General features: G+C 39.0%; 1 protein-coding gene across 2 annotated transcripts; it reads right to left on the reverse strand.

Moving 5' to 3' along the window:
• Positions 1 to 394: 394 nt before the first annotated feature.
• LOC127795389 (phenylalanine--tRNA ligase beta subunit, cytoplasmic) lies at positions 395 to 27,137 on the reverse strand. 2 transcript variants are annotated; one of them, XM_052327036.1, is made up of 20 exons: positions 26,973 to 27,137; positions 26,841 to 26,896; positions 26,626 to 26,729; positions 26,268 to 26,397; positions 26,051 to 26,166; positions 25,126 to 25,192; positions 24,364 to 24,405; positions 8,644 to 8,685; positions 8,364 to 8,440; positions 7,965 to 8,091; positions 7,674 to 7,841; positions 6,658 to 6,786; positions 6,458 to 6,559; positions 5,092 to 5,226; positions 3,322 to 3,396; positions 2,400 to 2,507; positions 1,697 to 1,792; positions 1,513 to 1,596; positions 845 to 941; positions 395 to 727 (listed from the first exon to the last, which is right to left on the reverse strand). In XM_052327036.1, the coding sequence occupies exons 1-19, from the start codon at positions 27,028 to 27,030 to the stop codon at positions 867 to 869; spliced, it is 1,791 nt and encodes a 596-aa protein (XP_052182996.1). In that variant the 5' UTR covers positions 27,031 to 27,137; the 3' UTR covers positions 395 to 727; positions 845 to 866. The 2 variants fall into 2 exon arrangements, 1 of the variants encoding a protein (XP_052182996.1); XR_008021787.1 differs by lacking the exons at positions 395 to 727; positions 845 to 941; positions 1,513 to 1,596; positions 1,697 to 1,792 and adding an exon at positions 2,886 to 2,955 and having other exon boundaries at positions 2,430 to 2,507.
• Positions 27,138 to 27,184: the final 47 nt, after the last annotated feature.

Raw genomic sequence — 27,184 nt, forward strand, 5'->3', positions numbered from 1 at the left:
TATTTGCAAATAACATACACAATGACACCTTTGTCTAAATGCGTTTAGTTAGTTCTTCCATTACTAAAGCAAATAAATATGAACTTAATACAGAACTTTGATGCAATTCCATTGCAATTTAAAATGGTTCAATATCCCCTCCACATATTCTGACTCTTGTTTCTGCACCATAATATATATCCTTAAAGACTTGTATATAGGCTATTAAGGCCCATTTATCATCCCTAAGAATGGGGCAGACCAACAAGAACAGACCTTTATGGACCAGGCTCAGGGGTCTGGCGTTTTACACCTCTGTTACCAAATCAGCATCAAGTTTTATTTCCAACTAAACCATATAGAATGGAAAGCTTTTAATTCTGTAATTGCATGCTCAAAGCAAAGACAACCTCAATTGGCTACCAAATGACAGTTCCTATTTATGTATTTACCGAATGCTAGAGTTTTCTGAACGGGCAACAACCACAATTTAAGTGAACTCTTTCCTTATAAATTATTGAAAACTAAAAGTTGACAAACAATAGAGCGCCATGTTAAAACTGTGTTAAGGAGACTCAGATCCAGGGAACAAATTGATTCTGGCATTCCCAGTGAGTCTTAGTAAACAATAAATAGAGGTTGGAAAGTGTAGGCTAGCTTAGAGATCAGTGTTATCCCCCTTCAGACAGCTGAACTGCTGGGAACTCACCTAGGCACCTTTTGGCCAACTATCATTCATCCAATATACCTGCAATTACAAAAATAAAGACAGCAATGGAAACAAGTTTTTGAGGTCGAGATACAGGATAGAGATCAACGAAAAAGGAGATTTAAAAAAAAAAAAAAAGGCACTGATAAGAGAGACCTTAAGTCTTCACATTACAAGACTACCCCCACAAAAAGCTCTCAATGTTGAGTTCCACGAAGGAGCATGGGTCAGGAATGTCAAAGTTGTTCAACACCTGAAAGCAGCACAAAAGAAGATTGATGTAACATGAGAATGCATTATGCTATTAAGATCCATTAAATTCACAAAACTATTAAGAGTCCCGGGTCCACAAGCACACGACCCAAAATGAATGGTTGATGCAACACTATGCGAGTCCAAAATCATCCAAGTTAACCATTGTGGGTTGGTACAGCAAGCATATGGTGGTGTCTTCTTTTTTTTTTTTCTCTCTCTTTTTCAGGGAGGTTTTACAATAACAGCAGTTGTGATGGTGGTGGCATGACGGTTAAGCTGATGTGATGAATGATGATGGGTGTGAAAATATTACCAGTCTTAGGCTAGGCAGAGAGATACAGAAAGGGAATAATTCAAAAGAGAGGAAAAGGGAGGGAAACCATCCAGAGAGGGGGGAAAGTGGGGACAGCAGTTAGAAACCAGAATCTGCCTAACATAGTAAGAATTATAAATAAATAAAAAGTAAAATGCTCGAATGAGAAAGTATCAACAACAAAAAGATTTGAAAGTATCATAGTGCAATTAATCCAGTCTATAAACAGGTGAACTGAACTGAAATATTTCCATACCTCAGGATGCACAATTCCAAAAGCACCTATGCGCTTGCCTTTGTAAATGATTCTAGCTTGTCTACCCGGAAGAAACTCAGACTCCTTCAGTGATAGCAGAACAGTAAGAAGATATTAGAAATACTCCCTAAATCATTTGAATCACATGCTCACAGGAAATTCAGGTTCCTTAAGCAACACTTACATCTGCACGTTCAATGTAGTAGCCCGCACTATCCCCAGGTTGAACAAAGGGAGTCCCAACTATTTCCATGATTCTGTCCACTAGACCGTGGATAAGCTGCAAAGAAAAAGTTAACAGAATTAAGATCAATAAGATCTACTTAAGAAATTGGTAGCCATGCAGAAGGGCACAAGTGGAGAAAGCAGCATCAGTGCAGATGCACACATGTTGCCATAGTAGACTCAAGCAGAGCAAAGTTCTAACCCAGATGAAAAACAAAAATTAGTCACAATTTGTAAGATATGTTCAATGTCAAGGATGATGAAAACTAAGAGATTTAAGAAAGTTCTCGATTATCTTAGAAACCTCAGGAAGGAATTATACTAGTAATAAGCCCTTTATTGTCAACCTTCAAATTAATTCATCATCTCCTTTGCAGTTTATTTTCACACACTGGGAAATTGCAACTAAATCAAAAGCTTGCTATAGAAGTGATCTTTATGCCCACAGAAGATAAGAACAGCTAAAGAACCCATGTTAATGTAAGTCTTACAGAAGTTCAGAAATGTCTCAGAAATGATTGGGAGGTCAAACAACTAAATGATCTATTAAATATAAAGAAAATTCTTACATAATAACCAAAGGGGAGGGAAGAAAGAAAAAGAAAATGCTAAAATCACAAAAAACAAAGATAAGAGACCTTTATCATAAATGAAATTAATACCTCAAATCCTGAGTTAGCACCACAGTATAAAGCTGCAAGTTGCCGACAATTCTTTGCACCAACATCTTTTGTCCCATCCAACAATGTGATATCACCCACTTCAAATATCTAGAATGACAATTTAAAATTAGAAAACCTTAGCACCTAACTGTAAAAATAGGTTAAGCACATAGAACATGAACGGGATCAGAAAAAAATTCAAGCCATGAAAACAAGAGTCTACAGAGATTAAAATTATAGCTACACATAACAGCATAAGCTGTCATGAATACACACAGCACACTCACACTCACACTCACAGGCATGTATAGTACTGAAATTGTGTAACACGTTAAGCATTAATATTAATTTTCCTTAATATAGAGACGATAAATTATGAAGCACTCAAGAAATCTGGTGCCAATAAAGGTTAATCAACCTGTTATCAGTTTCCGACTGTAAGCTTGCACCAGAAAATTACAGAAATTGTTATGTTAGAAGGAGTACCTCACTGTAAGATGCAAGCAAATAAAGCACCATCCTTTCTCCAAGAAATTTCCAAAAACTAGAACTAAAGCTGAGAAAAAAAAAAAAAAAGGTAATATTTACTAGTAAACCTCCTAAAATCTCTTAACCACAAATAACTGCTGCAGGTTTTGCAACTACAAAAACAATCACCCTTCCAACAGTATAAAAAAAAAAGTTCACTGCACTGCAGTGAAATGTGAGCTGTCCTATTTATTTGTAACTGAATAATTATGTGACTAAATATCTGACTTGAGAACATGAAATTTGTCATCATAAGAAAAAGAAAAAGGCTCCAAATTAGTATCTTAGGAACCCATATATGCATATACAGTTCATTCGGTCACTAAAGTCTGAATTGAAAAGAATGGCTCACTGATAGACACGATCAGGCCCAATATACAGTTTAGAAATATACCTTTATTGGCTTTGGATGGTCCTTATTGTGCCCCACAGTTTTCAATATACCAGGCATAAGACTGGTCCGTACAACCTGTAGAAAGATAGGGAGTTCCAGCAATTACAATCTTTAGATGTACCATGAAGATAAACAAATGAAGGAAACATTTCATTTTCACCACTAATACTAAAATCATGTGAACCTTTAATTACTAAGAGACTGCCAGATTAGAAGTTCAGACCACAAAAAATTTTCAAAGCCATCACTCAAAAGGAGCTGGAAAATATTAATAAAGCCAGAAACATTAAAACCAAAACCGACACATACGCATATACAAACCAGTAGGGGAGGGCAAAGATACAAGTTGACATCCATTTTGAGACAATTAGAAAGCTTGAAGCAACACAGTTAGGATTATGGCAATGAAAATCCCTTGTACTGGAAACTGGGGATGCATGTGGTCAGCCCAAAAAAACACAAACTATTAATTGCTTGGTCAAATTAAAGTGGATCTTAAATACAATCAAAGCAGAGATAACGCAAGAAAAAAGAAGAGAATTTCTAGCTCGTGTGAACTCAATTATGCCAAGTCAGAAAATTCCTTACATATGTGAGGTATATACAGATCTATAAGTGGTATTGTTCAATTAGGGAAAAAATGGAATAGAAACAAAATTAGAAGTGAACAGAAAAAATAATTTAAATTAAATTGAAAATAAATCCTATATACCTACTATCTTCAAGTTTTCTTTGCCTAAAATATACAGAATTCCATTGATCCCATCCATTAAGGTTCACTTCAACTTTTCTGTTGTCATGGATCATGTATTCCAATTGATGCAGGACTCATAATTACCATAAGAAAGATCTTTTGGATTAACTTGCCTTATTTGGAAGAAGATTAATTCATTCTGAACTTCGATCACTAGGGGAAACAAATATTAATTTCATCACCTTCTATTTCTGTAAGGAGACAAATGCTAACAGAGGATGCAACATAACTTCTTATTCCTCAGGAGATAAACTGATAAAGGAATAATTCTACAGAAAAAACAAATTTATAACCAGACCACCTTTAAAAGAGTTCAAACCACTCTTAAGACTTAGGCCACAAAAAATTATTCTTTGGCCATTCAAAACCCAAATTGCAATCCATTAATGATGATTTATAAGAAAAATGCTTACTGCATACATGCAGGTACAAGATGCTTTAATACATACCAAAGCTTCAAAGAAACGAAAGGCAATTACTTCCATCCCTGATACACAATACTCCCTGCTTTGTGAGGGTCAAGGCAGGGACATTTTCGTATGCAACCTTGCACTTGCTTTGAGAAGAAACTGTTTATGCAACTCAAACCTGTGACTCTCCAATTGCAAAGGAGTAATCTTACAATTACTAACAAGGCTCATACTTATCTTGAACACAATGCTACTTCAAGAAAAATATACCTTGTATTCTAGTTGTGTTAGAATTCAAAAAATCACCAGAACATAAGAAATAATTATCTGGTGGATCATCATGAACAATAAAATTCTGAAATGTTTGTTAATCCCCAATGGTGGACTCTGAAATAAATGTATCTGAAAAGAAAGAATTTAAAGCTAACACAGGGAATCAAAATACAGAAATGAAAGGGACAAATTGATTCTATTATGAAATACCAAATAAGAAATTGAGGTTTTCCCCTTTTTCTTTCTCATAAAGAAAGGTTACAGCAGGATAAAGACATTACAGTTATAAACAACTAGATTTCATTCCCTTTAAAACTGAAGGAGAAAACAAACCTCAAAATCAGTGGATCGAGGATTTCCAATGATCACTGCCGTTGATTTGTCATCTTCACGATTCAGCATGGAGAAATTTTCTTTATAGGAACACAGCACCCAAGTTAAAACCTCCGTAAACCCACTCATTGCAATCTAAAATTCAAAAACAAAGAGTTACCGCATGCATAAGAAAATTACATATAAAATTACTAAAAAAACAAAGCTGAAGAGATTCATTAGCAAGAAAGTAATTCATCAAGCAAACATTAACAAGTTATTAGATTTCACAGCAGAGTGGCATGTATAATTCAAGAAGAAATTTCTTCTGAGAAAACAATAGAATAGTCCAAATTGACAAGCTTCTATTCAGAAAATAATCCCATAATTACAGAATATCTTCTGTCAAACAATCATAATGCAATGGTGTGGGTTATCTAAAAGTGCAGATTTTCTTGTTGTGTCTCAACTGGAGAGAAGAAAACTGAATCCTGGGACAAAAAATTATAGAACTGGTTCACATTGCAATGAATTTCAAAATTAGTATTAGGTTTCACTTACATATATGCCAGCCAACAGCTATTAGCTATTTTTCTTAATTAGCTAGAAATCCAAATTTAAACATTTGGACACTGGAACATTAAATTATAACAAATAATAACAACAACAACAACAATCATCACAACAAGCAATAAAATTTTCAAGAAGGAACTCGAGGTTTCTTGTTCATTGTTTTGTATAAGCCGCCACCCCCCCCCCCCCCCCCCCCCCCCCCCCCAAAATAAGGCACAATAACAATGATGGACTTGAGAGTATCATTTGAGTACAAAATGCTAAGAGAAGCTGAGGGCTATTATGATTCAAATGGTTAATAACATCACCAAGTATTCCTATTTTCTATGTATAAAGGAAATTCAGGGGAAAAACAGTTGAGGGCTATTAAGATTCAAATGGTTAATAACATCACCAAGCATTCCTATTTTTATACATAGACAGGAAATTAGGGGGGAAAGGTCACAATTAATCAGCAAGTGAATATCTACCTAGCATGCAAGCATTGTTGATTGTTCAAAATCTCTTAATAAGCAGCCCATCCCACATTGATCCAACAAACAGATAACTCAATTTCTATTATACCCACTACTATGCATGTGTTACAATGCAGCAAAGATAGGCAGGGAAATATCAGAATGCCACAAGAGAAGGATTGAAATGGATGCTAGGAAAATAAGATGATAAAATTCATAAACTCCCAGGGAGGACAACAGAAAAGTGAAATAGATTATGAAACACAGAGGCAGAATATAAAGGAAACTCCAAAACCAGTGCAAGCAGCATGTCCTTCTAAGGTAAAGTATGGAAGTGAAAAAAAATGCAACTACAGCACCTCCAATCTGATAAGATCACTGAACTGGTTAAGAGGCAAAGGCTTCAAAGACGCAGGTATTCTCTTTGGAATTTCATTGTAGCCATAAGCAATAGCAACATCCTTTCAAAGAAAAAAAGTAGAAAATATAAGCTACAATTTTCATCTTGATGGCATATCAAATTGCCTGCTTTTGTAAGATGAAACATCAATATCCATACCTCTGCTACATCACACGGATGAAGAACATCATTTCTGGTAGGAGGAACAGATACAGTGTAAGTGCACTGCTTATCTCCTGATACAGACGTCACAGAATGCAACTGCATTTTATTCAACAAACTGGCAACCTGAAGGCAGTAACAGTTGGTGTGAATACATTAACTTCTAGTTGGTCTCTGATTCCATTGTTATGCTGCACAACATATGGAATTGCATATGTAGATACATGATTGTATCTACATGATTGTATATGTAGATACATGTAGTTTCTGACCAACTATAATAAACCTTTACATGATTGTAGGATCAACAGTATTAGAAGAGAACAAAAAAATAGATGTTCAAACAAATCGTAGAATAAGAGAGAACATACTTAAAAAGTACTTCATCAACACCAAGATAGGACTAAACAGGGCATTGCAAAACTTGCATATTTTATTAGAAGTTATTTTCTCTTTCTAAATTCTAATTAAGACAAATATTATACCCATTATTCTAGCTATCTGAACTAAACGCAACTCCATCAACAGTTAATGTATTTCTTAAAATATGTAACATCTTGCCCTATGCCAAAAACAGTGATGCTCAAGAAGGGTGTTGTTCCCAATGCACAAGGCTACTTATGTGAGAGTTGGGAGAGGCTCATACTGTATGCAATTCGAACCCATAACCTTTTGGTTACAAAGAAACAACCCTACCATAATTACCAAGTAGTGAAGCACCAAGAAGTATGAAGTGAGCTTCAGTGCAAGAACTCCCATTAGATTTTGCAGGGGATTGACATATAGCAAGGGAATAAAGTGAACCAAGGGAACAAAGCATCTACATCTTAGAAGTGAATTTCGCCACAAAAACAAAGTCAAAAAATTGAAGCAATCAACTGTGAAGAGAACCACTTCAGCTCCCAAAATTTAAAAAAAAAATCATATGTCAACCATCAAATAAAAGGTCATTTATTAATAGATAAAGCAGGCATACATGAAACAAAATAAATCAAAGAACAGAAATCCATTACCTCATTTGCCTCCAGGGGAACTCCAACAATATCAGTAATGTAAGATAGAGGGACTTCCATATGGTAGAGTGACAAATCAGGGTAAACTCTCGAATTGCCATCAGAATAAATTACTTCAACTGGTTCAATCTCAAACTTCCTTTTGCAGTACATTGAGAACATAGTAACCTTGAAAAAATAAATGAAGTATCCAAACATCATCCAAAAGTTAAACCAACTAAAAATTTCAAATTAGTTTGGCACCTCCCTCCCTCCCTCTCTCTTCTTTATATGCGCAACTCTAAACTGTACCATTGTGTTTAAAACAATTTTGGCCTTGGTCAAATCCGTGGCTGTGCATTCAATGAAAACATTCTTTGTCTTCAAAGTGATTGCAGAATGAGCACCATTGATAATTGGAGGCAATGACACAACAGTTCTGCAGAAAGAAAATGCATCCTTTTCAAAGAAGAAATAAAAACCAAAATAGAAACAAATTATCTAATACAAGTTCACTTCCTGTATCCATAGCAGAATAGGTTCAAGCAGGAATAAAGACCAAAAATACTTCATTATTTTGAAGCAAACTGTAGATGCAATAATTAATCTCAACATCTTTAAAGGAAGCACAGACCTCTTCACTAAATGGTCTATGAAAGAAGGAGCTCGTAATCAAAAAGCTGCAGCTGGCGCTATAAGGAAACAAAATACCTGTGCCGGTCATATATGACAGGATATACCAGTGAACTTTCAATTATATGCAAGAATTTCTTCAGCTTCAGGTCTGACTGCCAAACATGGGTAGTAAATTATGTACGAGATAGTTTCTTCAAAACTTTAATATGAGATTAAAAACATAAGCATTCTCATTCTAGAATCCTACATGATTATGCAATGTCACAATTCAAAGACAAATATTTGTAGGCTCATCATCAGAATCTCAAATGCTAACAAATTTGCATCAAGGAATAAATCACAAGTTCAGACTTACTTTATAAAACTCCATCAGCTCATCAGCCCTGAAGTTTTTAACCTGGAGAAGAGACACATGGCATATATCAATAAAGCTAATGACTGAAAAAAGGCAACAGTACTCATTCTGCATGGCAATAGAAGACATAAGAAACAAAAGATGAATAACATTGGATTGAAATGTAAATCCATCCACAATGCAGTGACTAAAGCAGGCAACTAACTGCTTTGAAGACACCAGCTCTGCTGACACTTCCTTGAGCAAGAAGCCAGCTCTCCGTCCAAGGATGATGGGTCGCCTAACCCTAATTCCTTTGATGAGCTGCACCTCCAAGGCCTGTTTGGCACCCAAGGCTCAGGTGCCTTAACAAGAAAACTTCTACATTCACAATGAGTTTTTCTACCCTACTGATTCCATCCCAGAGCTCTCCACTTCCACTCTCACTCTAAGTTGGTTGGGGTCGTCCATCTCTTCCCTACCTCCAGAGGTCCAATGACAGCTAGATGCCTACCATTACATTGCACAGGGTCCCACTAGCTTTCTTTCAACACCAATCACCCCACCAGAGGAACCATAGAGGAAAACTTCAATTACATTCATTTTTTTCTTTCTTTTTTTTTTTTTTGGGGGGGGGGGGGGGGGGGGAAGAATTCCATAGGGTCGAAACTTCATAAGTTTTTAAGATTTTAATACTTTATATGTTTTAGGATGTTAATTCTATTTTATGTTTGTTAGGGTTTTATTTCTATTAGGATTCTAGTTAGATTTTATTTACAAGTATTAGATGGATTAGCCAAACACTATATATATATATATATGCTTAGAAACTAGGGTTTGTAATCAACTTTTTACCAATTCAATTACAACAACCTATTTGAGTTTCTTTCCAGCAAAACAAGTTCAGTTTTATGCCTTTTTGAAAGCCAAGCTTTGACCATTGAAGCTTGTTTTCAAGGGTTTCTTTCACGTGTTTCTTTACACACTCGCTATCCATTGCGTTAGGTGGTATCAAAGTAGTTAATCAACCAATCAGATGGCTAATCTTGAAGGTAACAGCAGTAGCAACTAGCCTTGTGACGATGATCAAAGGTTGTCCGCGGTTTGAAGAGTAATTGAAGAACAACGGGGAGTAACTCGTACCATCTAACAGCAATTGGAGCAAATCAGCAACCAATTGGGTGTCCTACTACGAGTCAATGATGATAGGAACCAAAATATTGGCGTGAATCAAGTCGGAGCGAGAAGACCAACCAATAATCATGTCCCTGTAATCCTAGAAGAGCAATGATGGAAGATAGCGATAAAGAGGATGATCTTGGTCGAGTAATAGCTAACTCTAGTGGTAGAGAGGTTAGGAGGAATGTGCAACAGCACAACCATTGGGGCAACGATGAGTATATACTAAATGTTGATATTCCTACCTTTAGTGGAGATATTAATATTGAGGGGTTCCTAGATTGGATAACTAAAGTTGACCGTTTTTCAAATACACGGGGATCCCAAAAGAAAGACGAGTCAAGCTAATGGCCTATCAATTGAAGGGAGGCACATCTATTTGGTGGGAACGATTGAGAGAGACTCGATTAAGGGAAGGCTAACATCTAGTTCAGACAAGGAAACGAATGAAACAGCTGTTAAGAGGTAGGTTTTTATCTCTGACTACGAACAATACATGTTTAAAGCTTATCAAAGATGTGCACAGGGAATGAGGAATGTGAATGAGTATACACCTCTGAGTTTCTGAGATTGGCAGAAAGACACCAATTGTTAGAAAGTGACAATCAACAAGCAGCTTGTTATTTGAATGGGTTGAAGCCTGCTATTCGTGATAAAATTAGGGTTCATATGGTTATGAGTGTGGCAGAAGCAAGGAACTTGGTTTTAAAGGCTGAGTTAATGTTGAGAGAAAAAACTCACAATGACAACTATCGTCGGTATAGTGGAAATGACAATAAACAAGCAACTTTTGATAGAGGCAAGTCAGTTCAAGAAGTGCAACATTCCAATCCACCTAATGTACTCAACCCTAATAAGGCTATAACGGGAAGAAACACTCGAGGTGCTACTTCTAATCTTTCAAAATCCACTAATCCTTATGCAAAGCATGTTCTTTAAAATGTTTCAAGTGTAATGAGGTTGGGGCATAGGTCCAGTGATTGTCCAAGGAGAAAGACTATTAATATTATAGAAAGGGAGGAGGAAGATGTTGTTGAAGAGGAAGTATATTGTGAGCCTAATGGGGAGGAGGATGATGAAGAGTATGGGCATGAAAAGTATACATGTGTAGTGAGGAAGTTAACGTTGTCTCAAAAGAACAAAGATACTACTCGACGACATAAGCTTTTTCGCACGAGATATATAGCGAACAAGAAGATCTTTGAGCTGATCATTGATAGTGGAAGTCAAGAAAATACAATAGGAAGAGATGTGGTGGAAAAGTTGCAGGTAACTCCTGAGAAATATCCAAACCCTTATACGATTTGATGGATCAAAAAAATTGGTGGCATACGTGTGGGTGAACTCTGTAGGGTGTATTTCTCTATTGGTAAGTACTTTGACAAAGTTTATTGTGATATTATTGATATGGCCACTTGTCATATTTTATTTGAGAGGCCTTGGCAATTTGATGTGGGTGCTAAGCACTAAGGTAGAAAAAACACATATCAACTTGAGAAAGTGGGTGTGCTTTATACCTGAAGAAATTTTCTTTTGAAAGAATAATCTTCCGCCTATTATTCCCTTGAGAATGCCACAAATATATACATAGTAGATCCTAAGAATTCTCCTAATTTAGAGATTAGATTCCTCCTTTTTAGGACTAGATTACAACAACCTTAAATACAAACAAATCTAATAAAAGGAAAAGATAAGATATAATAGTAATATAAATCAAGATAAATCACAGAGAATGAATCAAATGATAACAAGCTTAGTAGCTCGGTAGCTCGGCCTCATCAGCTCGACAGCTCGGCCTTCCATCAACTCAACAGCTTGGCCTCATTAGCTCGACAACTCGGCCTCCCAACAATTTCTACACTCCCCCTCAAGCTGGGCTGAATATTTGATGAACCGAATTTTTAACAATGCCGATGGCAAATTGGTTGTCACACAACACCTGTACTGGTTCTGTTGTATCTATTTTCAGCTCTTGGAGTAGTCTTTTCAGCCATATTCCTTCACAAAATCTATGAGTAAGCTCTAAATTCAGCCTCTGCACTACTTCTAGATACAACCGACTGCTTCTTGTTGCGCCAGGTCACTAGATTTCCCTATACAAATGAACAATACCCTGAAGTTGACCTTCTATCAAGAATTGAACCAGCCCAATCAGCATCTGTATAGATAGTGATTCCTCGATTTGTTGTTTTTTTTAACATTAACCCCTTGCCTAGAGTTGATTTTAAGTACCTTAGGATGCGGTAAAGTGCTTCCAAGTGCTCCTCTTTGGGATCATTCATGAACTGACTTACAATACTAACAGAAAATCCAATATCTGACCTGGTATGTGATAGATATATAAGCTTTCCTACTAACCTTTGATACCTTCATTTGTCAACTGGATTGCTTTCTTTGCCAAAGTCAAATTTTGCTTTAGATTCCATAAGAGTTTCAACTGGTTTACAACCCAACTAATAGAAGACCCATACAATTCCGTTACCAACGACGGAATAAACAGGGGCAGAATGGTGATACGAGTAAGGGAGGAAGCGACAAAAGTGGGTAAAGGGTATTATGGGTAGAGCAAGCTGGTGGCATGTGGGGATAACAGAATCGGTTAGAGGGGGATGGCTAGAATAACAGTTAAGTAGGAACCATAGTGGAGGAGGAAGGCATCTTTTTGGAGCAGTAAGGAATTCGGGAGAGTGTGGACCTCTCGAAAGTCCACTTTTCATTTCATTTGTTTCTCTTTTTCAATTGTAATTCTCTCCAAATTCAGTAAACGTAGATAGATTATCTTCCATAATCTATCATTTGGTATCAGAGCGACAAAATCGATCTCCATGGTGAACCTGAGTGACCGAGTAGGGGACCTGGAAGGGCGGATAGATGGGTTGTACAGTGGATTGGATTCGTTGAAGTCGGAAATGCAGAAGGTGAGCGGAATTGAGAAAAACATGGCCACGTTGATGGATCAATTCGCTCTCCTGATGGCCCATTGGGATGAACAGGAGCGAGGGAGAAAAGGGAAGCGGGAGGGGACGGAGCTGCCTCGGGGTTCCTCTTCATTCATGGAGGGAATGCCGGACGTGAGATTGGGCAGAGGCGAGGGGGTAGATGGAGTTGAAGGAGTAGGAAGGTCTGATTGCAAGGGAAGGCGATTGGAAATGCCGATCTTCGAAGGGGAAGATCCAGACGGTTGAATTTTCAGGGCTGAAAGATATTTCATAGTTAATCAGTTGTCCGAGCTAGAGAAGTTGGAATCCGCAGCACTCTGTTTTGATGGGCCAGTGCTCGCATGGTTCCAATGGGAACAAAGGCGGAGGCGGGTACGAAGTTGGGAAGAACTGAAGGTGATGCTAAGAAGCCGATTTCGGTCCATGCATGAGGGGACCTTGGAGGAGAGATTCCTTGCCCTTAAGCAGTGGGGATCAGTTAGAGAGTACCGCCTTTGTTTTGAAACATTGGCTTCACCTCTCGAAGGCATGCCGGAGGCCTTGTTGGAGGGCCAATTCATCAATGGGTTGAAGCCGGAAATCAGAGCGGAACTGAGAATGCTTAGGCTGACTGGATTGGATCAACTCATGGAAGTGGCCCAACGAATTGAGGAAAGAAACATGGTAGTCAGAGGAAGCTCCATCGGAAGTGGTTAAAACAGGGGGACAACTCACTTCAGCCCATTTCAGCATCATCACCGATCCATGAGCACGGCTGCCCCATCAGCATCACCAAGGCCAGCAACAACCAATGCGGTTGTGCTGCACTGGAATCCGACTGCCGGTAAGGGGGGTAATCCGCCTTTCAAGAGATTGAGTGAGGCAGATTTGAAGACCAAACAGGAGAAGGGCTTGTGCTTTAGATGTGATGAGAAGTATTCTATTGGGCATCGCTACAAAAACAGGGAGTTACAAGTCATGGTGATTTATGACGAAGAGAAGGATGAGCTGGGGGCGGAAGAGGAGGCGGAAGGAAGGGGTAAATGGGAGGTGCAGGAGGCTAAAGGAGAGGTGATAGAATTGTCTATGAATTCAGTGGTGGGGCTTACCCCACCCCAAAACATGAAGGTGCGAGGACAGATTGCTGGCCACGAGGTTGTAGTTCTTGTAGACAGCGAGGCTACGCATAATTTCATTTCAGCTGAGTTGGTACAGACGCTGGAACTGCCAAGGTCAGAGACGGCAGGCTACGGAGTGATCATGGGAACAGGGATGGCTGTGCAGGGCGCTGGGATCTGTAAGGGGGTGCTTCTTTCTCTTCAGAACTTAGAGATAAACGAGGACTTTCTTCCCTTGGAGCTGGGCAGCTCGGATGTCATCCTAGGAATAAAGTGGTTGGCAACCTTGGGCAAGGTACAAGTTGATTGGAAATCCTTAACTATGAGATTTAAGGCAGGAGGAATGATGGTTACATTACAAGAGGATCCGAGTTTAAGCAAAACCCTTGTCACATTAAAAGCCATGATGAAAGCACTGAAGGACAATGGGGAGGGGGTGCTCATCGAATTAGGGTGTTTGTCGACAGATTGTGGAGAGTTTAAGGCTATCACACAAGGGGGTATCCAGCAGGTGTTGGCTGAGGTCAGTGAAGTATTTAATGATCCAGAGGGGCTGCCACCAAGAAGGACACGCAAGCATGCTATCAACTTACAGCCGGGAGCTGCATCGGTGAGCGTAAGGCCCTATTGTTACCCCTACGTTCAGAAAAATGAAATTGAAAGGTTAGTACGAGAGATGCTTGCTGCAAGGATTATTAGACCTAGTACTAGTCTTTTTTCGAGCCCTGTTTTGTTGGTTAAAAAAAAGGATGGGGGATGGAGATTTTGTGTAGATTACCGAGCCTTGAACAAGGTAACGGTGCCGGATAAATTTCCTATTCCGGTAATCGATGAGCTGTTGGACGAGCTGCACGGGGCCAAGGTGTTTTCAAAGCTGGACTTGAAAGCTGGCTACCATCATATTAGAGTTAAGGAAGGAGATGTGCCCAAGACAGCATTCAGTACTCACGAGGGACACTACGAGTTTCTAGTCATGCCCTTCGGGCTGACCAATGCACCAGCAACATTCCAGTCCCTCATGAATGAGGTCTTCAAAGGTCAGTTGAGAAGGTCAGCGTTGGTTTTTTTTTTATGATATTTTGGTATTTAGCAGTGACTTGGAGGCACATAAGTAGCATTTGAAGGAGGTGTTGCAGGTGTTGGCTGAAAATGAACTCTACGCAAACAGAAAAAAATGCCAGTTTGGATAGCGAGAAGTGGAGTACTTGGGCCATGTTATCTCACACGAAGGGGTGGCTGCTGATCAGTCCAAAGTTAAGGCCATGCTGGAGTGGCCAAGACCAGGGTTGGTAAAGGAATTACGGGGTTTTTTGGGGCTGACGGGGTACTATAGACGGTTTGTGAAGGATTATGGAAAGTTGGCTTGGCCTCTCACGGAAAAGCTACGAAAGAACGGGTTCGGTTGGGATGAACCAGCTGAAAAGGCTTTCCAGAAATTGAAGGAAGCTATGACCTCTTTACCAGTGTTGGCATTACCCGATTTCACTAAACAATTTGTGGTGGAAACAGATGCGTCCGGGTCAGGTCTAGGAGCTGTTTTAATACAAGAGCATCGCCCCATCGCCTTTTACAGCCATGCCCTTAATCCAAACAGCTGCAACAAGTCGGTGTATGAGCGGGAATTGATGGCAATAGTGTTCGCTGTCCAAAAATGGAGGCATTATTTATTGGGCCGGAAGTTTATCATACGCACCGATCAGAGGAGCTTGAAGTTTCTAATAGAGCAAAGATTGGTGAGCCCCGAACACCAAAAATGGATGTTGAAACTGATGGGTTATCAGTTTGACATCCAATATCGGCCCGGGTGGGAGAACAAGGCAGCAGATGCCCTCTCTAGAATCAATCACTCAGCTGGTCTTTTTGCAATAACAATCCCTAAAGTTATTCAACTTGAACAGCTGGCTAAGGAAGTGGAGGCAGATGAGGAAGTGCAGAAATTGATCCAAGAAATCCAGCGTAATCCTTTGGCCAAACCCGACTATCAGTGGGCCAATAATCAGCTCTTATTCAAGGGCAGATTATACTTGCCTAAAGGATCGACTTTGATTCCTATATTGCTCCAAGAGGGGCACGATGGGAGTGTGGGGGGGCATGCTGGATTCTTGAAGACATACAAGAGGATAGAAGCAAATGTGTATTGGGCTGGAATGAAGAAGGATATCCATAGCTATGTGAACCAATGTGCCATCTGCCAGCAGCACAAATACCAAGCCTTATCACCAGGAGGCCTTTTGCAGCCACTCCCTATTCCGAGTCAGGTTTGGAAAGACATAGCTATGGATTTTATTGAAGGGTTGCCTAGATCTGGAAATATGGACACGATATTGGTTGTGGTGGATAGATTGAGCAAATATGGACATTTCATAGGGCTGAAACACCCTTTTACAGCTGGAAGTGTGGCTGGGGTTTTTGTGAAGGAAGTGATACGCCTACACGGGGTGCCTCGCTCTATTGTGTCTGACAGGGACAAGGTTTTCATGAGCCATTTTTAGGAAGAATTATTTCGCCTCCAGGGCACGAAGCTATGCAGAAGTACGGCGTACCACCCCCAATCAGATGGGCAATCGGAAGTATTAAATCGGACACTAGAAACCTACCTCCGATGCTTTGCATCAAGAAAACCGAAGGCTTGGTTCAACTGGCTTCCATGGGCAGAGTTTTGGTATAACACCTCGTACCACACGACTTCCAAACTTACTCCCTTTCAGGTCGTTTATGGACGGGAGCCACCGGAGTTATTGAGGTTCGAAAGGGGTTCTACCCCAATATCGGCAGTGGAGCAGCAACTGGCTGCAAGGGATCAGATGTTGGAAGAGCTAAAGGCTCAATTACTGCGAGCTCAAGCTCAGAAGAAGTTAGGGGCGGATGGGAAAAGAAGGGACGTTCAGTTCGAAGTGGGAGACATGGTTTACTTGAAGATCAGGCCATATCGCCGCAAGTCGCTAGCAGCCCGCCCTCATGAGAAGTTAGCACCTCGATTTTATGGCCCATTCGCTGTGGAGAAGAAGGTTGGACAAGTCGCTTACAAGCTATCCTTGCCTGCGACTTGCAGCATACATCCCATATTTCATGTATCCCAATTGCGCAAGGCCTGCGGTATAACCACCCTCCAAACTGATATCCCTAACCAGCTCAATGAAGAACTAGAAATGTTAGTAGAACCGGAGGCAGTCCTTGGTATGAGACCGGGAATGGGTAGGAACCTCCGAGGCTTGGATGTACTCATTCAGTGGAAAGGGCTGCCGCCTTTGGAAGCCACCTGGGAACCCTACGACATGCTCCAGCAACAATTCCCTGATTTCCACCTTGTGGACAAGGTGAGTTCTATGGGGGGAGGTATTGATAGAAGACCCATACAATTCCGTTACCAACGACGGAATAAACAGGGGCAAAATGGTGATACGAGTAAGGGAGGAAGCGACAAAAGTGGGTAAAGGGTATTATAGGTAGAGCAAGCTGGTGGCATGTGGGGATAACAGAATCGGTTAGAGGGGGATGGCTGGAATAACAGTTAAGTAGGAACCATAGTGGAGGAGGAAGGCATCTTTTTGGAGCAGTAAGGAATTCGGGAGAGTGTGGACCTCTCGAAAGTCCACTTTTCATTTCATTTGTTTCTCTTTTTCAGTTGTAATTCTCTCCAAATTCAGTAAACGTAGATAGATTATCTTCCATAATCTATCACCAACATTCCTGTTTCCTTAAGGAGATCCAGGATATACTTCCTTTGTGTGACTGAAATTCCCTCTTTGGACCTTGCAACCTCCATGCCTAAGAAGTATCTTAAATTCCCTAGGTCTTTGATCTCAAATTCTCTTGCAAGTACTTATTTAAGGCTTTTGATTTCAATAATGTCATCCCCTGTAACAATGATATCATCCACATATACAATGAGAATAGTCAATTTACCTTCCAAGGACCATTTGATGAATAAAGTGTGGTCAGCTTGGCACTGATTAAATCCATGCTTCTTGATTGCCCTTGTAAACCTCTCAAACCAAGCTCTTGGGGATTGTTTAAGTCCATAAAATGATCTCCTTAGCTTGCAAACTTTGTTCTTTATAAGTAGTCTCAAATCCATGGCGAATCTCCATGTAAACTTCCTCTTCTAGATCTCCATTTAAAAAAGCATTCTTCACATCTAACTGATGTAGAGGCCAATCCAAATTTGTTGCTAGGGATAGCAAAACTTTGATGGTATTCAACTTTGCCACAAGGGCAAATGTTTCTTGGTAGTCAATACCATAAGCTTGGGTGAAGTCCTTTGTCACTAACCGAGCCTTGAATCTATCAATCTCTCCATCCTCCCTATATTTTACCGTGAAAACCCACTTGTAGCCCATAGGGTTTTTTTTGGGAGGCAGATTAGTGATATCCCACGTTTCATTCTTTTCCAAGGCCTTGATTTCCTCAAGAACAGCCTCCTTCCATCTAGGTTGCTAAACAGCCTCTTGGATATTGTTAGGAACCTGCACTTTGTCTACATTTGAAACAAACACACTGAATTTTGGTAAGAGACCCTTGTATGAGATATAATTTTGTAAAGGATGTTTTGTGCATGCTCTCACACCCTTCCTCAAGGCAATAGGCCAATGTAAATCCTCATCATCAATAGAAACAGAGTAACCGTATCCTCACCAGCTGTATTTCTACCTCTTTCTACTGGTGATTTCGGCTTAGCCTCTTGAACAGTCCCGAGGCATGTTGAAGCCTCATTCACCTTAGGTTTGGACTGTCTTCTAGAGTAACCCTACAATTTAGTGACAGTAGAAGGTAGGAAATTCCTTGGTAGGAGAAGAAGAATGGCTGGTAGAGGTGTTAGATTCGGTTCCTCGGTCTCCTCAGGTTCTTGGCAGTCAATGGAATCCCAAAACTAATATTCTAAGGAAGTATCTTGAGTGTTCTCCCCTTGAATATCAATTTTGTGATAATAGGGGTAATTTTCAATAAATGTGACATCTATGGAGGTAAAGAATTTTTGAAGTTCAGGAGAGTAGCATTTATACCCTTTTTGATGAGAAGAGTAGCCTAGAAATATGCATTTGGGAGACCGAGGCTCAAGCTTGCTTCTCATATGATTATGCACATGAACAAATGCACAACAACCGAAAATTTTGAGGGGAAGATGTGAAAGGATCCGTGTGTGAGGAAAGGAAGTAAGAAGAAGTTGACTGTTTGATGCTTTAGGATGCGTGAGGGCATTCTATTGATTAGATAGGTGGCCGTTAGAATAGCCTCACCCCAAAAATGAGAAGGAACATTAGTAGAGAACAATAAAGATCTCGCAACTTCCAATAAATGTCGGTTCTTTCATTCTGCAACCCCATTTTGTTGGGAGGTATCAACACAAGTGCTTTGGTGTACTATGCCTTGTTGGGAAAGATAATGACCAATGATAGAATTGAAGTATTCTTTGCCATTATCTGTTCTCAAGATCTGAATTTTGGCATTGAATTGTCTTTGCACCATTGAGTGAAAAGTTTGAAAGATAGAACCAACTTCAGATTTTTCTTTCATAAGAAATACCCACGTTAAGTGAGTATGATCATCAATAAATGATATGAACCAACGAACCCCAGTAATGTTTCTAACCCTAGAAGGCCCCCACACATCGCTATGAATCAAGGAGAAAGGCAAAGATGGAGTATAAACTTGGCTGGGATAAGTGTTTCGTATATGTTCAGAGAATTGACAGATTTTACATTATAACAAATGGGGATCTTTATTCTTGAACAATGAGGGAAACAATTCCTGAAAATAAACAAAATTATGACGACCTAATCTATAGTGTCATAACATGATAGCACCACTATTGGAATGAAAATTAGATAAAAAAAAACAGCTGGTTTAAGAGAAGAACAGTTGCTGGATTGAACGACTTTACTGCTAGAAGAAGTCTTTTTAATGATGTAGAGGCCCGAACATGCTTCAGCACTGCCAATCGTCTGTCAAGCCTCGAGTATGAGGCTTGGGCAATTCTAGAAGAATCGGGAATTTGAGAAAGAGAGGAGAGGGAGAATTTGAATTAAGAAGAGGGAGAGAAACAGAGAGAGAAATTAGAGAGGGAAAGATCCGAATGTATTCATTGATAGATCCCATCCTCACATACAATGCCCATTTATAGGCTCGCCCAACTAGTTGTTATCACAACTGATTCCTGCAAATGGCCTAAGCGGAACCGCCCGCACATGCAATCTGTTATAGCGATTTTGTTATTACTACTTATAGCTATGCATCTCTAGTTTATTACACATAAGCTACTAGGCTTGTGACATCGTCCTCCCCGAACTCCAGTCCTGAAATTCACACAAATTTTGTGAGAATTTAACCACACAATTACAATCAGTAGATAACTTGCTCACTGATATTAAGTTGTAGTCTAAATTTGGAACCAAGAGAACTGATTTTAAGGTTAAATCATCTGAAACTGCCACCATTCCAATTCCAGCTACCTTTGATAGTGAAAGCAATCCTTACCACCCAATCTTGCTTGGAGGGTTAAAAATTAGTTAGTATATTAGATTCTCCAGTCATGCGATCAAAAGCCCCTGAATCAACAATCCATACAGCAAAAAACTCACTTTTGGCAATTAAAACATGAGATGATTTACCTTTAAGGGCTATGAAACCGGATGCCATGTTAGGTGATGAAGTTGATGAGGCTGTTGTGGTTTCCTCCGTGGAAGCTAAAGCACCTCTACTCTTCCTCTCATGGGCTAGCTTCCAATCAGGTGGCTTACCATGAATTTCCCAACAAGTATCCTTAGTGTGTCATGTCTTGTGACAGTGATCACACCAAGGTCTTCCCTTCTTTTGTTTGAAGGCAGTTTGATGGCTTTCTCGGGTGATTAGAGCCGATTGCTCCAAGGTTGGACTTGTAGACTTGAGCATAATCTTCATCTGGCTCTCTTCCCTTCAGACTTTAGCAAAGGCCTCTCTAAGACTCGGCAAGGGCTTTGTTCCAAGAATTCTACCACATACAGCATCTAGGTTTTTATTCAAACCGATGATAAATTTGTACAACCTCTTCTTTTCCACAATACTCTTGTATTTTGCTGAATCCTATAGTATTCACTTGTATTAGATTAGCTTGGGTTATCTCAGGAGAGTTTTCGTTCTGTGTTAGCATTTGTATATCACTTGTTTTATTCTAAAAGGATTGTTTCTAAAATGGTTAGTTAGCAGATTTGTTAATTCGGTTAGTTGTCTGTAACTTCCGGTATTTTCTACGTAACTTTCTGTTACCGCCTCTATGTTGTATAAATAGAGGTCGAATATGAGTCTTTAAGCAAGGGCTTTATTCTGTCTTGGGATGAGAGGGAGAGAGGAGTATGCACAAGTTCTACTTGAGTATTAAGAGGGTATATCTTTGTATTTTGGGTAGGGAAACTCTCAGCAGTTCTAGGTAAAGGCTGGAGAGATTATTGAGTGCATGTAATACTTCAAGTTTTCATTCAAGATAGTGAAGATAAAGTGCCTAGGACAGTTTGGATGTAGGTCTTGTTAAAAGACCGAACCAGGATAAATTTCTTACTTCTCGTTTTGTAATTGTTTTTCTGATTGTTTCGTTAATCTTGTATGTCATCGAGTTGAGTGAATTCTGAGAGAGGTTTTTTGTTGTGAAGATGAGTGTTATCGAGAGTTAAGAAAGCTAGGGAAATTATTCCAACAAATCCTCTGTGCACTTCCATTGGATAATATCATACTTATCCAATTGAAGCCAATACTTGTTTAAGGAATTGAAGTATTGTGTGACATGGGAATCACCTTGCCTTAGGTCATCAAGCACGCTTTCTATGTCGAATAACTCCAAAGTATTTTCGATATGGAAATAGGCTTCCTTAGTAGCCTCCCAAATTTCTTGTGCGGTATCATAAAGAAGGAAATTCTCACCTATTTCATTCGTTATAGAATTGATGAGCCAAGACATCACCATGTTATTTTCTGTCTTCCAACCTCTGTATCCTGGTTCCTCTTCTCTTGGTTTGGCTATGACTCCGGTCAAGTAGTCGTCTTTGCCCTTGTCGCATATGAACATCAACACTGATTGTGACCATTGGAGATAATTCTGACTGCTGAGCTTGTGTCCCATAATAGCGATCATGCTTGGTGCGGGAATAATCTGGGTAGACTTACTGTCGATGTTGGCCATTGTAGAAGAATTCTGGTACTATCGGGTAGAAGGAAGAAAGGAGATTAAGAGGTGGTTGGTCATTGCAGCAACTGGCTGCGTAGGGTTTGATAACAGGAAGAAATAATTCCTTCTCTGATACCATGAAGAAATTTTCTTTTGAAAGAATAATCCTCCGTCTATTATTCCCTTGAGAATGCCACAAATATATACACAGTGAATCTTAAGAATTCTTCTAAATTTTAGAGATTATACTCCTACTTTTTAAGACTAGATTACAACGACCTTAAATACAAACAAATCTAATAAAAAGGAAAGATATAAGATATAATAGCAATATAAATCAAGATAAATCATAGAGAATAAATCAGATGATAACAAGCTTAGTAGCTCAGCAACTCGGCCATTAGCTCGACAACTCGGCTTTCCCTTAGCTAGGTAGCTCGGCCTCATCAACTCGATCTTCCATCAGCTCGGCCTCATCAGCTCGCCAGCTCAGCCTCCCAACAATTTCCACAATACCTTGTCATCTATGGTGGAAAAGAACCAAACCAAAACTTCTAAAGTGGAGGGGAGGAATTTTTTTACCATTACACATAAACATTCTGAGCTTGTGAGGGAATGTAAGGATACCCGAGAGGTTCACCTGTTGGTTGTAAAGGGGGAGAATGTGTATGAGCCACTAAAAGTGAATCAAATTCCAATGGAGGTGCAGGGATTGTTGGAGGAATGTCATGATGTGGTTCCTGAGGAGTTGCCTAATGAGCTACCTCTTATGAGAGATATTCAACACCACATTGATTTGGTTGCTGGTGCTAGTTTGCCTAACCTACCACACTATAAGATGAGTCTTAGGGAAAATGAGATTTTGCGAGAGTAGGTAAAAGAATTGTTGAGAAAATGGCACATTCAAGCTAACATGAGTCCATGTGCAGTGCAAGCATTATTGATACCAAAGAAAGATGGGAGTTGGAAGATGTGTGTTATAGCTAGTGACTTAGCCGAGCAAGTTCAAGCGATTTGGGAAGATGTCAAGAAAAAGTGGCACAAAACGAATGAGAAGTACAAGGCGGCAGCTAGCAAGCATAGGAAGAACAAGGTATTTGAGGTTGGAGATGAAGTCATGATATTCTTGAAGAAGGAAATGATTCCAGTAGGAAAGCACAATAAGCTCAAGCCAAAGAAATATAGTCCTTACAAGATTACAAAAAAGATCAATAACAATGTTTATGTTGTGGATTTACCTAATCATATGGGTACTTCCAAAACCTTTAATGTTGCTGATCTTTCTTTGTATTTTTCGGATGTTGTGTTGTCATACTCGGATCATAATTCGAAGTCGAATTCTTCTCAAGTAAAGGTGAATGATGCAATCACTATTTCTATTTGAAGACCTAGCCCGTCCAAAACCCGGCCCAAGGCCGACCCGACTTAAATTGGGCAGTCCAGAACAACCCAAATAGTAGCAGCGAAACAATCCCGGGGGGGGGGGGGGCGAATTCCATAGGGCCAAAACTTCATAAGTTTTTAGGATTTTAATACTTCATATGTTTCAGTCTTTCAGAATGCTAATTCTATTTCATGTCTGTTAGGGTTTTACTTCTATTACGATTCTAATTGAATTTTATTTACAAGTATTAGATGGATTAGCGAACACTATATATATATATGATTAGAAACTAGGATTTGTAATCAACTTTTTATTAATTCAATTACAGCAGCCTATTCGAGTTTCTTTCCAGCAAAACAAGTTCAGTTTTGCACATCTTTGAAAGCCAAGCTTTGGCCATTGAAGTTTGTTTTCAAGGGTTTTCTTTCATGTGTTTCTTTACACACTCGCTACCCGTTGCGTCACTTAGGTGCCAACATTTTTTCGTCTAATTCATGTTCAACGAACTAGGGATTTGTTTGGCATAGACAAAAGTACAAGCACATAAATGACTTGTTGCAGCAACATCTACCATGGTCCATGTAAAAGAAGGATATCAAGAGAAATATAGGACAAAATAGCATCATAACCAACCATCAAGTGGTCAATTGCTTAAAATATCCAGCATAAATTTCTATTAGTACAGATCATAAGCAACAAAAGAATCTTAATTGCATAAGAACTCACAGTAACCCTTTTTCTAGGAGTTGATTTTCCACCAAAACTTGCCTAATTCAATTTTGTGGCAGAATTAGAGAGGTCCGGTCAAAACCAACTTATTGACAACAAATAAAGAAAGAAAATAAGACTGGTAAACAACATGTTTCCAGGTGGTTGTTCTCTAGGTCTTTCTAACCAAAGGTAACCTCCCTCTCAACCAGAATCAGAAACTGACAACAATGAATTAAGACAGGTTTTAATTTTAATATCTTTCTATAAAAGTTAAGATTGAAAAATAGAATCACTTACCTGTTTCAGTGGCACAAAGTTTATTTCTGCCGGTGGCAAGGCCTAGAAACGAGAAAAGACATATAAGTAACAATGTGAAAAGTAACTGCTTATTAAGTGTTTACAGTTTAAATGAAGAGAAGCTCATAAAAGCATAAAAATCATCTTTAGTAGAGCTATCTGCTCATGATAGAGCAATATGTTTCAGGATGTCCTCTGTAACTGTTCTAAGGTATTCTAAGGTATTAAATTTCCACACAGACAAAACATAATCAGCAAAAATGCAAGAAATACTCAGAAAAGAAAGAAATTTCAGAATTTCCATTGTAGAATGTATAATAAAAACAACTAGACCTACCTTCAAATGATATTTACAGCCACTTTAGAAACTCAAAGGCTAGGCCAGTAACCCGTTTTCTGTTAAAAACAGCATAGAGATTACTGCTGCAACAGAACTCAACTCCACAGAAGTATGAAATTAGAATAGGCATGCCTAAGCTTTAAGCTAATATTGCAAGTGTCACAGTAAAGCAAGATGGCAAGCCTAGACGTGAAATTCTAATGCAAATAAATCTATCTGGAAGCATCTAACATCAAATGGTGATTATCCTTCTTAACCAGCAGATACCATTACCTGGTGTTTATCCTTAATGCTTTCAATAATCTTAAATAGATTATTCATCCCACATCCAAAGATAATATTTGAATTCAGAAAAAAAAAATGCAATTATTACATTATGTTGAAAGACAAAGTGGATGAGAGTGGCTGCATGAGCAGCATACCTCATATGTGAAAGGACCTTCTATCGTATCCAAATCATGAGTACCAATGGCGACCAGAGTTCTTCGCCTGAAACAAGAGGGTGTTGCCATCTCAAATAAAGACTTATAAAATATAGAACATAAAGACAATTGAATTGAAAAAGTTGGGCCAGAAGGCAAATACACAATGAGGAAGAGTTGGGCCAGAAGGCAAATACACAATGAAGAAGAGTAAATTAGCGTACAGCCATAGCATAGACATGAACTTATTGATTGCAGAGTTCTAAGAGGTGAAACACAGAGAGAAACATGCGATGCTTTGGGTAGCTTCACATTACAAAATTTTATTTACATCAGTAAGAATCTCTGTGCAGAAACGTACCCACTGTGCTCCTGGCAGACTCAAGAAGAGAAGAATATGACTAATGCAAATGTTACCCTAAGAGAAAGGGGTAATGAAAAGAAGTAAAAAATTGGGTAATGAAAAGAAGCAAAAAATTGGGTTAAACAAATCCAGGAACATATATAGGATTCTAAAATGTCAATGAAAATTCCATAAGAACTTATTCTGGATCTGAGAGATATCAAATGGCCAAATAACCATATCCTGTATTTGCATTAGAGTCTGTGTGCACAACAACTGTTAAGGCATTTGTTATAGACACAATTTATCAAGAGTCAAAAATCCAAATATAACCAATAAAGAAAAAAAAAAGTTAATTGGCTCCAAATTACAAGGAGAAACATTTTCTTTCTCTTAAAATCACCTTAAATTTCAATTAAATAGCCATGATGAATGAATGTATTTCTATCCATATATTAGTAAACCCAAAAAAAAAAAAAAAAAAAAACAAAAAAGAAGCAAGAGGTCACACAAGTATAACATGGAGGATATCAAAAAGAGTCCCAGCTGCAAAATACAACTGAACCATAACTAATGTGTTACCTGCAGATGTTTTGATGAAGCCTATCCTGAAGATCAATGAAGCTGTTATATCTTGCCTCATCAAAAGTTATACCTCTTAAAACAGCACAAACTATATATGGGCGAATTAAAGACGTCTGCAACAGTAAGCCAAACATAAAAAAGTAGAACAAGTCATTACCTACTTCTTGTGTTTAGCAAAAATTCAACAAGTGATTTATAATTATGCAATCTGTACCTCTGGTTTTACATGCATTTCAAGCATGGCATCACTCCTAATATTTGCCACTGTGTAAGTAGGAATTGGATCAAGCCCAATAAATATGCGCAGAGCTTGGGCAAGCCCTTCAAGGCACAGCAAGTCATATCTGTTCATCAAAAGAATAATAAAGATAAAATCGTTTACAAATGCTTCCCACTATTACAAAAAGGCAAAATCAGCAAGCAACTCACAACCAGTCACCAGTTCATATCCCATAAGTAGATTATATCCTATGTTTAGAATTTACAAATAAAACAGTCCAGAATCTACTAACAAACTGAAAAATAGCATCGACAAACAATTCATCGAGACTGGAAAAATTAAAAACGGACACCTGTTAGCTGCAACCTCGATTTTATAGATAATTTCTTCATCCTCAGCCGCGTCTTCTTCTTCCTCCAAGTGCTTCTCTTTTCGTATAATTGCTTTTTCAGTCGTCTATGAGTGCATTAGGCCAAAAAATTACATTAACCACAAATGCCTCAACATGTCCATACATTAGGGATAAAGAGAGAGAGAGAGAAATGCAGTCGATCAGCGATCCCTTACGACGTCATCGAGTTCGATTCCGAATTTGAAGCACAAGTCCTCGAACTCTTCTTGCGCTGAAAGCAACGAAATGAAATGTGAGATCCTGGACGTGAATTGGACGCTTAAGGAGCGGAGAATCGGAGGCCTTACTGTAGCTACGCCCGAGGGCTTCGAAGAGCCGGTCCCTTCCGACGCTAACGGTAGGCATGTCGGAGGCTGAACAAAGTACGCCGCTCCTCTGCAAAACCCTACTTTCTGTGCCCTGCGAAGTATACGCTGCTCAAACCGGTTCGCCGTTGGAAGCCAATGAGTAATGAAGAAATAAAGAGTAAAATACATTCCAAATCCCTCAATTTTGGTAT

Source organism: Diospyros lotus, chromosome 2 (genome assembly GCF_014633365.1).
Source record: "Diospyros lotus cultivar Yz01 chromosome 2, ASM1463336v1, whole genome shotgun sequence".
Taxonomy (NCBI): domain Eukaryota; kingdom Viridiplantae; phylum Streptophyta; class Magnoliopsida; order Ericales; family Ebenaceae; genus Diospyros; species Diospyros lotus.